Source organism: Pseudonaja textilis, chromosome 1, assembly GCF_049901715.1.
Source record: "Pseudonaja textilis isolate UNSWEBS1 chromosome 1, rPseTex1.2, whole genome shotgun sequence".
NCBI classification, from domain to species: domain Eukaryota; kingdom Metazoa; phylum Chordata; class Lepidosauria; order Squamata; family Elapidae; genus Pseudonaja; species Pseudonaja textilis.
In genome coordinates this window covers 270,903,318-270,915,927 of record NC_141990.1, presented here as the reverse complement: position 1 = coordinate 270,915,927, position 12,610 = coordinate 270,903,318, and the positions used below count along the sequence as shown (strand labels likewise).

General features: G+C 36.0%; 1 protein-coding gene across 2 annotated transcripts in view; it reads left to right on the top strand.

The window, feature by feature from the left end:
• The window catches only part of TYRO3 (TYRO3 protein tyrosine kinase), a 75,299-nt gene that overhangs the window by 22,885 nt on the left and 39,804 nt on the right, over positions 1 to 12,610 (top strand). For both annotated transcript variants that reach the window (XM_026709822.2, XM_026709813.2), the window contains exons 4-5: positions 5,116 to 5,286; positions 8,974 to 9,060. In XM_026709822.2, coding sequence (XP_026565607.1) covers positions 5,116 to 5,286; positions 8,974 to 9,060 — 258 coding nt within the window. The remainder of the gene's footprint in view (positions 1 to 5,115; positions 5,287 to 8,973; positions 9,061 to 12,610) is intronic.

Sequence of the window (12,610 nt, the reverse complement as noted above, 5' to 3'; positions counted from 1 at the left end):
ATCTTTTGGAGTTTATAATAAAAGGGGGAGGGGGAGGGGAGAAAGAGGCTAGGTGTCATTTTAAGAAAAATGAAATCACAGGAGAAACTGGGAGAGAGAGAGAGGGAGGGAGAGAGAGAGAGAGAGAGAGAGAGAGAGAAAGAGATGCATGCACAGATATACATAAACCCTGATGTCACGTAAGCACATCTTTGTACAATTGAAGCTGCCAGGCTACCCAGCCATACCCTGGGCTACTCCTCCTCCAAACATCCTCTCTTTAGCACAACCCCTATCTTCCTTCTCCTTTCCTAGCCTAAAAAGGAAACAGTTGTCTTTAGTGTCAGAAGGGAAAGGGGAATTCTGACTATAGATGTCAGCTCTTAAAGGTAGACCAACCTAGGAAACCAATGTTATGCATGCTAAGGCTCTTTTATGTAGGCATATAGTAGTGGCATTTTATAAGTCTCAATGCTTACCCCTTCCTTCCCTTTATTTTCATGAGAACTAGGGAGGATCTTCTCTGAGATGTTTTCTCAGGTTACATTTCTATCCTGTAAATATTTTACATAATGTAGAAAATAGAATTTTCCCCTCAGAAAATGGTATGGCTAAATGCTTCTGTTGACGTAACTTAGACTCTGAAGGTCAAACAGTATTGCTTTTACTTTACTAAAACAAAAAATGTCAAGTTTAAAGCCAACAGAGCCAAAGAGCTATTTGATTTGGATTTTGAGTAACTGTTTATTTAAGAACAAAAACAAAACAAACTGTCATTTAAAATTATTACTCAATACTTATGTCAGCCTTGTGAGTTATTTAATATCTGAAGGAATATTATTAAGTTGTCTTATGGCAGATGTGTGTCCTAAAATACTATTCCAACTTCTAAAAATGAAAAGCAGCCCCAGGAGAACACTAGAGTAGTACAGAGATTTCCCTAGCTTTGAACCAGATAAATCAAGGGTCTTCAAACTTGGCAAGTTTAAGACTTGTGGACTTCAACTCCCAGAATTCCTGAGCTTACATGACAGGAGGAGGAATTATGGGAGTTGAAGTCCACAAGTCTTAAAGTTGCCAAGTATGGAGACCCCTGACATAGATTATACATAGCAGATTAGAAGAACCCTCTCAAACTGGGAACAGTCCCATTGTGGGTGTTTCCTAACATTCTTTCAATCCTTCAGGATATTTTCATTGTCCTAGTTTACCTCAGCCATTGTTTTTCTGGCCAAATAGCTTCATCTCTAAAAAAAGCACAGATTTTTCTATAGGGATCAGGAGTTTATTTGGGAACATGAAAGATATTTGGGATACATGAAAGGTACCTTGCTTTACAGCTCACAGGCTTTTCATTTCATATATTTATTTCAAAGTAACCTAAGTAAAATAAAAATCGAGGAAGCTTGCAGTCTGGTGGGCACTGGAAAGATGGTGGTGGAATAATGGAGTACCTGAGCAAACTTTAGGGATTTGTGAGAATGGATGCAGACAACATATAATGTTCTGTGAAAATGTCCTTGAAAGACAGAAGGAGGAGGAAGAACTACAGAGGAGGCAACAGTCAGAGAAGAGGCAGCTGAGCCTGCAGAAAGAATGGGGGCGTGGCTAATGTCTCGAAAAGGATCTTCCCTAATTTCTTGAACAGCATTGTAGAGGCAAGCAGAGAAATTAATAATACCTAATACATTCAAACTTGCACGACTCAGTTACTGTACTCATGGTTGGTGCTTCTAGTCTGGAGTTTGAAGGGGCTGACACAGCCTCTTTGACTGCCTTTTTCCTCTGAGAATATCAGTGGAACTGGGAAAGAAGATTACAATAGAAGAACAGTGAAAGGAAACTCAGTGTTCATACTTGCAACCTTTTACAGCTGAATTTCATGTCATGACATGTCATTTAAACAATCCATGAATCTGTGACATCTGCTTTTTCCTCCCCCTCCCCCAATATAGTTCAGAGCTATATTAACAGCTCTGTACTAAATCTTAAATTTGTTGAACTACTGCATTGTTCATTGAATAAACAGTAATTACTGATGTGATATTGGACACTAAGCCATATACCATGAATTTTTTTTTCTTCCATTCAATTCTTGGTTACTGCCTGGACAAGTCCCTGCCATTTTCTTGGCAAGGTTTTTTCAGAAGCAATTTGCCATTGCTTCCTTCCTAGGGCTGAGAGAAAGTAACTAGCCCAAGGTCAACAACTCAACATGATATGCCAACTTAATAAATGGCTTCACATTTACATACTATTAAATGTGTTTAAGGGTAAAAAAAGGAAACATAGCCCTCAAAAGCAGCAAAATAGCTGCCATTGTGCTAAGCCAAAATAAAACAACCCATATCCTGATTTAGCATGTTATGTGAAGCAAGCTTGTGTTCATTTTACCAAGCTTCATATATATTTGCACCAGATCTTAGAATTGGCACTTGGTGAATATCTTGTTGAGAAGATGACAGATCAGGGGGTTCATGATTCATAACTCTGATACTTTCACTCTGTGTGTTAGTCCTCTCATAATTAAAAGGATAGAAGGATGAGACTTATTGGATGATTAGAACGTTTCTTTGGGAGATGTTCACAGCCTTTATGCCCACAGACATAAAGAAAATTAGATGATTAAATGCAAAATATTAAAGAGCTTGAGTGAATCCTGAAGCTGTGATCATCGTCAATCTGTATTATATCATTACAATGAAGTAACTAACTTATTAATATTTAAGGTTTTTTTTTTAGTTTTTTAAAAATCTTTTCAGGTGCTTATAACATGAAAAATCATTTTAAAGTTTATTGGCCCAGGATATAATTTTTTTGCTGGGAAACAAACTGAATATTTTAGGGTCCTACAGATCAAATGTGTTCATTTAAAGTATGGTTGGTTAACTAATGCATGCCAGCTGCCACTGATTTCCAGGTATTAAATTAAAAGTGAAATTAGTGGCTTAAAAATTAGAAAAAGGAGAGAAGTGGGTAAGGTTTGAGGAAAGAAACTTTTTGGGTGTGATGTTTTTCTCTCGATGCACCCACATTCTTCTTGCTTAACCTATTGCTTAGATTTGCTTATTCAAACCCTGATATACAACAAGGTCACATGGCGTAATAAGATTGGGACTGGGTTAGGGACTTCTGTCCTCATTGTGAGCTATGTTAGGGGGAGATGCACGAAGGGAGGCTCAGCCAATCTCATTGTACATATGTTGTACTCTGACAATAAAGGTAATAATAATAATAATCATACTACCTCATAGTATTTGATGATAGGGCCTTTTTCATTGGCCATGGAGCAGTTCCTGTTCTAATCAGTTCTGAGGAAAGTCATATTGTCAGTTGTGTTTATCCAGGAGATTTGGACTTTGCCACATCCTTCTGTATCTTATTCTATTTACTCTGTTTAGTTACAATTATCCTTCTGTATCTTACTCTATATAGTCCAGTGAACGTTGAGTGTTACATTGAGATCAATCAAAAAAATTCATCTCTGATTTAGTATCATGTCCACAAGATATTGCAAGCATTTTATATAGTAGAAAAAAGCTGTGTCAACTTGTTTTTAGATATCACTTAGAAAATGTTTAAACGATTGGGATATTTGTTTAAGATCAGGCAGCTAATCAGAGGTCAAATGACTTAAAAATAAGAATGAACATTCCTGCATAGTTAGGACTCTGTTGGGGCTTATTTTTCTGAGTGTTGCCATTGTGTAAATATCAGTTTGTGATATAATCCTGTCAGAGTTATATACTGGTAAGTATCAGTGATTTCCAGCAGTTTAGATTATGCATTCTTCCTACAAAAATTACTAAACGTAGATGGGTTTGTCCAAAGTTATTATCTTCAAATGCAAATAAGTGGTTAGAATTTAAAATAAATCCAAACATATTCAAAATGTCAAGAAAGTATATATTAATAAGTTACATAATTTATGGGAGCACCAGTCAATTATGGATAAAAATATATTTGAAAATAAACTTAAAGAGTACATTGAAGACAAACAGGAAAAGCTAGGTGGACACCCACTCATATCTAAGTGTTTTGAAACAAGAGAGAAGCTGTGTTTTTTGTATATAAACTACATTTTTCTCAAAGCTATTTTGAAAAGAAACTGTTAAACTTTGAAATATATGTGAAATACATTTTCAGGTATTTGGTGAGTATGAAATGTTTGGATTGGCAGAAAAGTTTATATTTGTCATTGAAGCACATTTTTAATCTTCTCTCAGGCATTCATAATAAATGTAGTTTTATTATGAATATATAGACATTGGTACCATTTCTCCCCTTTAGTTATCATGAGTCACTTAGGATTAATTAGCTACTCTAACATCTAGCATAGACTAAGGCATCAAGAAAAGCACTATAGGGCAAACATTTATTTGTTTTCCTTCACTGTAGACTTTATTATTTTTTGTTACTTTAGAATAAGGGCCAGCTATATTCTGAATACATTTTTAATATGTAGCCAAAGAAAGGTATTCAGAGTCAGAATACAAAATAGGAGTATAATTTCTGACAGTTTCTAAACTTGACACATGTTATTTTAGTGCTTTTAATATGCATGCTTCTAGTTATGTTGGTATCTTTTAATTATTTCTCGGATATGCATCTAAGCTCATAGTAAAATGTTTTCGATGAATAATGCTTATCATATAGTTTATACAACAAAAGAGAAAAGTCTAATCCTTCATCAGCAAACCATATTTATTTGATTCCCTTTCAATCAAAAACAGTTGGAATTTCACTTTTAATTGTTTGAAAGAAGGATTAGATAGTAAAATCCACTCTCTATTCCATTTTCTTATCAAGCAGTCAATAGGTCACATTCCAGATTTTCAAGAAAGGTTAGGATAGTTTCAAAAATTACCTGGCAATGTATCAAAATAATTATTTCTTTCTTTCTCCCATTCAATGATCAACTTATCCCTTCAGTAAAAAAATATACAAGGACATGTTTGATCTTGCAAATGACAGTGGAGTCTTCTTTTTGTAGAGAAAGTGACAAAAATGGCCACAAATATCAAAATATATTCTGTGAGAGCAAGAGATGTTAGTGTTTTATGTTACATCTAAATTGCTAAGAAAGAATTAAATGCATGTGTTTCAGTTCATAAAATGGAAATGTCTCCCTTCAAGGTGTTCCCTATTTCACTGTTGAGCCAAAAGACCAGTCAGTTATCCCTGGTAGGCCTTTCCAGATGGCTTGTGCTGCAGTAGGACCACCTGAGCCAGTGACAATTGTCTGGTGGATGGGTGATTCTAGGCTTGGACATCCAGACATCTCTCCCTCCATTCTAAATGTGCCAGGTAAGTCTTCTTTCTATGATAAATAAAAACTATTTATAAAGGAATAGGGTGACTAATGGGGCAAAGGTATAAATAACACTAATAGTTTCTGACACAATGTAAAATTGTGTCTCAAGTGTGTTAAAAAGAGAAAAAACGAACGAGAACCCAATATAGAATTGAATTCACCTAAGGGAAAAAGGGGTTTCTAAAATTTCTCAGTGGCAAGTTGGTAATTCAAAAACAAAGATGCATTTCTCTCTCCCCAATCCCAGTATTTTGTTGGAAAGATGTTTATTGTTTGTAATTACTTATATGAATATTTTTATTTTCTATCAAATATCAAAAGCCTACTATGTGCACCAGTTTGTAGTGGGTGAAAGAAAACACTTGAATCTACAACTAGGGAGATTAAACAATTATCACCAAGATGGAACTATGAGATTTTCAAGACAAATTTAAAGATATATATGTAGTGAACATTGCTTCTTCCCACCCCACTTTCTTCCTGGTCTATTATTATTTCCTTTTAGCATTTCTGTGCTCTTCTCTGTTGAAGCCAGGGTTTTTTCCCTTTCTTATAAACCTTTCTTCTTGTATGCCTAAGGAACTATAACTTTTTATAATGTTTTAACAGATTCATCTGATCCTTTTCGCTTCCTCCTTAGTGTTTGTGCAGAACAGGCATTAAATGAAACAGGACAGGTTAGGGCTTAGTTAAGGGCTTTCCAACCACATATATACCTATCTGAGGAAGCAGTATTTCCTTTCAGTTTTAAGATAAATATCAACAAGAAATTCTCCTTTGCAGGCCCTCCTATTTTGTCTTAAATCTAGAATGTATTTTATTTGTTCCTAAACATAAGACAAATATTTTCAGTGATTAAATTGATTTATATTAAAAAGTTGATTACCCTTTCAGGGTACAGTCTGGCTTTTCTGTGTTTATATCTGCCTATACCTAGAAGACATTGGGAACATGCTGAGTATTGTATGAAAGAGCAACAAGAATGTTTTCATTGTTTGATCAGCAAAATAGGCAACTTTGAGGTTTCATAAGAAGGCTTTAAAACTTGTTGACATCTCTTCATTCACCTTTTGATCTACTTCTGCTTGTTAACTTCAGTTTTAGTGAAGATAACATAAAGATTGCTCCAGACAAGTTTTGACAGAACACCATGCTTTCCTGAAAGGCAGCCTCATCTATAGTTCAGACTTAAGCATATTTTGAAAAGAGTCCTACAAGGCACGTTGAAGACGGGATTAAAAACCCCAGAGACCAGTTTTCACAGATGTATTTTCCTCAAAGCTCCCCACTTCCAGTTTTCTAAGTAATGGGAACTTGGTGGTATCAATTGCGTTTCTTTCATAAGCAATACCACAAGTAATTACAAAAACAAAACGAAAAATATGTGCAGCGGGGCAAATTGGACATTGAAAAGTAAGTTTATAAACTCATTCAGAATCTCATTGCTCCTCTAAATCTTCCACAGGGAGCTTAAAAATACATTCTCCTAGTCACAATAGTTCTGTGCTTCCAATCAGCAAGATGTCAACAATACTAGCAGAGTCAACAATTTCCTGGGGGAAATTGTTCATTAAGCTCCAGTCAGAGGCCTTGCTTCTTATCATTGGGTGCGTTAAGGGACAAAATAAACATTCCAAGAAACATTCCCTTTCTGGCTGGCTGGCCTTCCATCCCATTGTTATACCATAAATAATTGTAGGAACGGTAAAGCTAATTGTTACTTATCAGAAACATCCTGTTTGGATAACCTCTTTCCAGTGATTTATTCTGAAGAAGAGAAGGCCCTTTATTGAAGGTCGAGGCTATTGGCCCTGGACTCATTGGACTTAGAACTTCCCAGCTTCTGGGTTCAGTAGGCATCCCATGTTCTTGGTGATCTTTATTATAGTAATCTGTTCACATATAATACTAAGCTGTCATGTAGGTTGTTTTGGTTTTCCAAATTTTACTAATGGAATTTGTAAATCATGGTTAATGGTTAGGATGGGGAAGGGAGTTACAGTATGTAAGGGATTGATTGTTTGTACCTGCCCCACCCAGTGTGACAGGAGGGGCACACTCTGGATCTCCTCAACTAAAAAATGGCATAACCCTAACCCTAATCTTGCCCTCTGGAACACCATAGGTTAAATTGTTTCTAACCCTGCTGGCCTTTCTCAAAGCATTGAAGACCCAGGTATGTTCCAGGGTTTGGGGATTAGATGGTCTGTGAGATGTGATGTTTTTGTTCTATTAAGTTCTTATGGGGTTTGTTCTCAACACTCATTGGTATTTTTTAGATATCTTGTTGATACAGTATTTGCATTGTTTTAATGTTTTATTAAGCTGCAGTTTTAAATTGATTTAACATACATACATACATACATACATACATACATACTGCAGGTTTTTGCGTGTTCGGGTCTTTTCCCATGTAAGATTGAGAGTATCTTGGTGATGTTTTAAAAAGGTACCATTCGCCATCTTCAGGCTGGTGCTTTTGGCTTCATGTTTGTGTGAGCAAAGCGTGATCAGAGCTGCTGTCTGTCTATAAATGTATACATACATACTGTATATACATGTACAGGTCTACCTGTAAATTACCTAGCAATTCTACCAACCTATGACACGGAGGGATCATTTTACAAGATTTTCCTACTACAGGAAATTTGTTTATGGGATTAGATGAAACTTCCTTTAAATAAGTTTCAGATTGCTCAAGCATGATTACTTGGATTTTTACAAGCTCAAAATGAAGTGGAAATTCCATTTTGATTTGAAAGCAGAGTTGATTTTGTTTTTTATGCTCCTATTTTGGCCTATTCTGGATAGAAAAAAAAAATACTTCCTTTACATGAGCATGCAATATTCTGCTCTCTAGATAAAGAATAACATTCGGCCAAAATGTAGATGAAAACGTAATTTCGAAAGGAAGAGGAAAGGCAGAAGTTTGTCTTTCTTCACAGGGTGTGCAGACAATGGCTCTGAAGAGCTAGTGTGGTGCTTCTAGTTGAAAGCTTTTCATTCTGCTGCTTTTATTTCTGGAGTCTAATAGTAAAGCCAACATATATTCCCAGATATATAGTCATCATTCATGTGCACACTTGGTGAAACTAAATTTGCAAAATTTAGGAAGGAAACAGTAACTTATTAAACTATGTTTGTGATCCCTTTCCTGGAGACTGCTATAAGCTTGCCTTTGAAACAGCTTATTCACTTCACTTCACTGGAACAGCCAGTCTCCCTTCTTCCCCGCCCCCTCAAAAAGTACAGTGTCCTCCCTTTGGGATTTCCAAAAAACTATTAAAACCTGGCTTTGGACCCAGGGCTGGGATTCGTCTATTGGTGCATTTTGGGGGGCCATGTTGTGATTTGTGTCTTTTTTTTTTAAAGATCATTTTAGTCCAGTCTGTCTGTGCAGGTTTATGTTTGAATTCTTTTATCGAGTTTTTTTGTTTTTTTTATGCCACCCAGACTCTTTTGGAATTGGATGACCATAACCCATAAATAAATAATAAATACACCAACATGTACACAAAACAGCCATGTAATTTGGGATCAGCTTTCAGTTCAGTCTTTTGAGTTGCATAGGTAAAATCTGAGCCATGTGTGAAACTGTAAAATAGTACCTTAAGGATTATTAAATATTTAGATTGTTTTCTGGTTTTTTTAAGTATTCTTTTTTCTTGACTGATTTCTAGGTATTAATCAAAGCACAGTTTTCTCCTGTGAAGCCCATAACATAAAGGGATTATCTTCATCTCGGACGGCCATTGTACAGATTAAAGGTGAGAAACCATTTCCTATCTTTTCACAAATGGAAACATAGAAGGAGGTGCATTCTCTCACAGGAAAAGGGAAATAGTCTAAAGTAAGCTACAGTAATTTTTTGTCTCCACGTTTTAAAGCTGCTACACACAACCCTCACACATGACTTCTTATCTGATTCTCCATGCTCTTAACAGATTAAATAAAATTCACAACAAAATAGTCACTATTTTTTTTTATGCAGGCCCATCCCTTTAGCAGGAAAATTTGCTAATAAAAATAACCACTAGTAACTCAAGAAGGGAATGAGATACAAGGGAACAAACAGTATCGAAGGTCTTTTTAGGAGAAAAAAACATCAGGTACAAAAATATGAGAAGATGGAATGAGCCAGAATGTCACAGCATAAAGTCCAGTCTTTTGTTCTTGTGCCATGACATTATATATAGAAAGTCAATTATGTGGTTCGTGACATGACAGTGCAATGCATGCTTCATCATTAGTCTCTCTTATGGATGCCTGTGATCATGACATTGTCTACAATGTGTAAATGAGAACAGCATCCTTTTTGGCAGGCATACTGTAGATTTGGTATCTTGGCAGCCAAAGTGTCTCCCATCATCCTTTTGCTCAAATGAACTGGCTTTTCATGAGCTATTGAAAGCAGAATGGTACAGACCACTGCTTGGAACAATTACATTTCAGGAAAACATTGCTTTTATATCGTTCTATACTTCGTAGCACTAAATGTTCATTTAAAGCATAACAATAGTTTGCTTCTAAAGTAATTTTTTTTCTCCTCCCACAATTTGCTCTCTTATTTAACAAGAAACTAAACGTGTAGGTTAAGAATAATTAATACTTTTGTAGGGCAAGGATATATAATTGGGGCTTGATTGGCTGCATTCCTTGTTGTGCAAAATAGAATATATGAGTATATTGTTCTGAATGAGTTGAATTAATGAGAAGAGTGGATTTTTTTTCCTTTTTAAAAATAGTCTTATTGAAGTTTTTAATTAACAGAAGCTAAATTAGAAGAAAAAAAGTTCAGAAGGTTCAGGGAAAAAGAAAAGAAAAGAAAAAGGCACCATAGATAAGAATAAAGAAGAAGTTTCCAACCTTCATCACACTGAGCATAAGCTGATTGATTAACTTTTCACCCTTTTTAATGTTACACATAAAATACACTGTTCTCTCCATAACCTAACTTTTATCTATATGCAGTCCATAAATTGACTTTTTAATCTTAGTTCAGCAAATAGTTCATCATGAGTTAATATAAATATCAGACAAATAGCTTATCTCTGGTCAAATAGTGCAACTTTATATTCTTTCTTTTTGCTCTACTCAATATTGACCTTTAAATCATTCCTACAGCATCACAGGACTTAAGCTTTCATCATTCTTTGGCATTTGAAAAGAATCTTCAAAGCTTTTACCAACCTACTTTGTAAATCCCCAAAAAGGCATTGTCCAAAATTTCCGGCTGCAACTGTCCCATGTCCCCCCTAGGTGTGTGTATGTGTGTGTATCAGATTTCAGGCACTTGACACCTGGCTTGCATTTACAACTGGTTGCAGTTCCTGTGGTTATGTGACTACGATTTGCAACATTTTTTTGGTTTCTGCTATTTTTTTTTTTTGTCAGAAAGTGGCAAAAACCACCTATTCGAGAGAATGGATTTATTTGCTTAACAATCACATGATTTATGTAACTACTGCAGTGACTGGTTTTTGACCATCGTAAATATAGTCATAAAATATACTCAAGACAGGTGTTGACCCCCTTAGCAACTACAATGACTTGGGATCAAAATTCCCAGTTCAGTTGAGGATGTTAAGTGAGGGTTACCCATAGTGATTTTTCATCCATCTTGCATTATGCTGGTATATTGTACCTTTTGTTAAGGCCACGCTGGAAGTCAAATACAGAACTGTTGAGTTGAAAAGGGCAGGTATAAAGTGACACTTAAGAAAGAAAGTACTGAGGTTTGCCGATAGTTCAGTAATTTGTTTAGGTTTTCTTGGTTTATAATGATCTGCCAACCAAGCCATTGCTAGTTAATGCTGTGCCAGCTCAAGGGTATAGGATGCTCCTTGGACTACATTTCACCAGTGCAAAGCTTTACATTTATAGAATGATTTGGAAGGAGGGATGTTTGGCGCTGTAGGCCAGTGTTGATCTGAACTGGCTTATTGTTATATTGGGGTGGGCATTGTCTTCTAGATCAAGAGCTGGAATTCAGCTTCTCAACCTTGACTATGTATCAGAATGGTCAATCAAATAGCAACTTCAAATCTCAACAAATAAATGCTCTGTCTTACATATTGGCAAAAAAAATCAGAAAATAAAATACAAGCTAAATAGTCAAGACCTTGTTGAGGATCCAAACTCTGTCAAAGACCTTGGAGTACTCATCTCTAATCATCTAAGTGCTAGAGCCCACTGTAACTACATAGCCAAAAAGGCATTAAGAGTTGTTAATCTAATCCTCCGTAGCTTCTTCTCTGGTAATATCACACTACTAACTAGAGCATACAAAACATTTGCTAGACCTATACTTGAATACAGCTCATCAGTCTGGAACCCATATCATGTATCTGATATTAACACAATTGAGAAAGTCCAGAAATATTTCACAAGAAGAGTTCTCCACTCCTCTACTCATTGCAGAATACCTTACGCCACCAGACTTGAAACTCTAGACCTAGAAAACCTAGAACTAAGCCGCCTAGGGTCCGATCTAAATATAGTATATAAAATCATACATTGCAATGTCCTACCTGCAAATGAATACTTCAGCTTCAATCATAACAATACAAGAGCACACAATAGATACAAACTCAAGGTTAACCGCACCAAACTTGATTGCAGAAAATACAACTTCAGCAACAGAGTGGTCAATGTTTGGAATACTCTACCTGACTCTGTGGTTTCTTCCCCAAACCCCCAAAACTTTAACCTTAGACTGTCTACTATTGACCTCACCATTTCCTAAGAGGTCTGTAGGGGGCATGGTTAAGCGCACCAATCGTGCCTACTGTCCCTGTCCTATTGTTTCTTTTTATTTTTCTTATAAATATCTATCTCATGTATTCAAAACTACGTTTATTCTTATACCTGTATCTTGTAAGCGATTGACAAATCAAATACATAAATAAAACCTAGCAGGGTGCTAAAAGCGTTATGGTGTAATAATGGCATAAACTGAAAAGATGGCCCTGAAAGAAATGAGCAATTTTCTGCTCTGCTCTGCAGATAGATGGGCATCAGAGTGAGAATGAGAGCATTTTTCCTCACAGAAGAAGTGTGGATCCAAATCTGCTGAAAATCAGTCATTTTCCTGCTGAATTTCAGTACTGAAGTTGCGGGGTGTCCTTAGAGCTGTGTCATACAGTCTGGGATATGTTCAAAACAGGTCATTAGATTGTTTTCAACAAATCACAGCGAGGGGGGTGGAAATCTTGATTTTATTTATAGATGCCACTTTCGAATTGATTTGGCCCACTCTAACAGTGGGAAAAAATTTCCAACTTCTTCAAACTGTGGTCTGATCCAGGGGGGATATTA